The sequence below is a fragment of the Poecilia formosa genome, unplaced genomic scaffold (genome assembly GCF_000485575.1).
Source record: "Poecilia formosa unplaced genomic scaffold, Poecilia_formosa-5.1.2 Scaffold1077, whole genome shotgun sequence".
NCBI classification, from domain to species: Eukaryota; Metazoa; Chordata; class Actinopteri; order Cyprinodontiformes; family Poeciliidae; genus Poecilia; species Poecilia formosa.
In genome coordinates this window covers 34410-35676 of record NW_006801016.1, presented here as the reverse complement: position 1 = coordinate 35676, position 1267 = coordinate 34410, and the positions used below count along the sequence as shown (strand labels likewise).

The 1267-nt window shown below is 49.2% G+C and overlaps 1 protein-coding gene across 1 annotated transcript in view; it reads left to right on the top strand.

Annotated features, from left to right (window-relative positions):
* Positions 1 to 112: 112 nt before the first annotated feature.
* cldn15la (claudin 15-like a) overlaps positions 113 to 1267 on the top strand; it is a 5604-nt gene continuing 4449 nt past the window's right edge. The window contains exon 1 of the mRNA XM_007544283.2: positions 113 to 1261. Coding sequence (XP_007544345.2) covers positions 1045 to 1261 — 217 coding nt within the window. The 5' untranslated portion in view covers positions 113 to 1044. The remainder of the gene's footprint in view (positions 1262 to 1267) is intronic.

Sequence of the window (1267 nt, the reverse complement as noted above, 5' to 3'; positions counted from 1 at the left end):
AACAAGTGCACGTTAATTATTAGGGAAAGAACTACCGTTAACAGATGTGGTTCATGGGTTCGGACACCGGCGGGCCTACTCCGCTTGTCTGAATAATGGGCAGAAACGGGGCATAACGTCTGGATGTAGGTAGTTAGAGCTTAGACGAATCTTTCCCGCGCCCAGCTTAAACAAAAGTTCTCTAAATTCTTATCTGCGGTAATACTCGGGAATTAGAGGCTTTTTGGACCCGTGAGATGGAGAGTTGGTCAGTAGTCGGTCTGCTGTAGAGGGGAGGAGTTAGGGGCGTGGCTGAATACTGTGGATTAACAGAGGAAATGTGATTTACAGTAAAAGTCAGACCGTTACATCATTAATGACATCACTAATGACATCATTAATGGTGGTCACCAGGTGAAGAAGACGTCTTGCTGCCATCTTGCTCTGCTTGGTTGTTTCTGGTTTCACTTTTTTTTATGATGATGATGATTAACGCTCATAAAAACATCGAACATGTTTCAGAAATATTTCTGATGCTTTCTGACGTCTTACTGGGAACCAGAGACCCTGAAATGTTTGTCCAGTCTGTCTGTGACAGGAAGTGTGTGTCTCCATAGCGCTGGCTGCCATGGCAACACAGCTGATTCCTCCTACTTGGTGGTTTTGAACCGTTTTAGGGTGAAAACCTGTTTGTTTGGCTCACCATGACCTCCAGTCTCTCTACCGGAGTATCTGAGGAGTGGCTCTCCATCATCATCATCATCATCATCATCATCATCATCATCACTGTGATCATACTAGAGAGGAACTGCCGGGAGTGGCCTGGTGGTTTATGGCCCCTGCAGAGACCAAAGTCCTGCTGATAGAGGCTCAGGCTTCAGATTAGCTGAAGGAGAGGCATCAGGACGCTCTGACTTCACACCAAAGGTTTCACCTCTCAGGACTCGCTGCTCTGACTTTCTGCCTTCAGGCTCCAGCAGAGGCTCCTTCAGTCCCAGATCATCTTTAGAACTTGGATTTCTTCTTCTTTTCTTCGTTTTGAGGTTTTCCAGAAACGCTGCGACCATGTCGACGGCATTGGAGGCAGTGGGGTTCGTCATGTGCATGATTGGCTTCCTGGTCACCGGCGCGGCGCTGGCTAACGACTACTGGAAGATCTCCTCGGTGTCCGGCAGCGTCATCGTCTCTCAGAGGGAGTTCGAGAACCTGTGGCACGCCTGCGCCGAGAACAGCGCCGGCATCGCCAACTGCCGAGACTTTGAGTCCATGCTGGCCCTCCCAGGTAAGA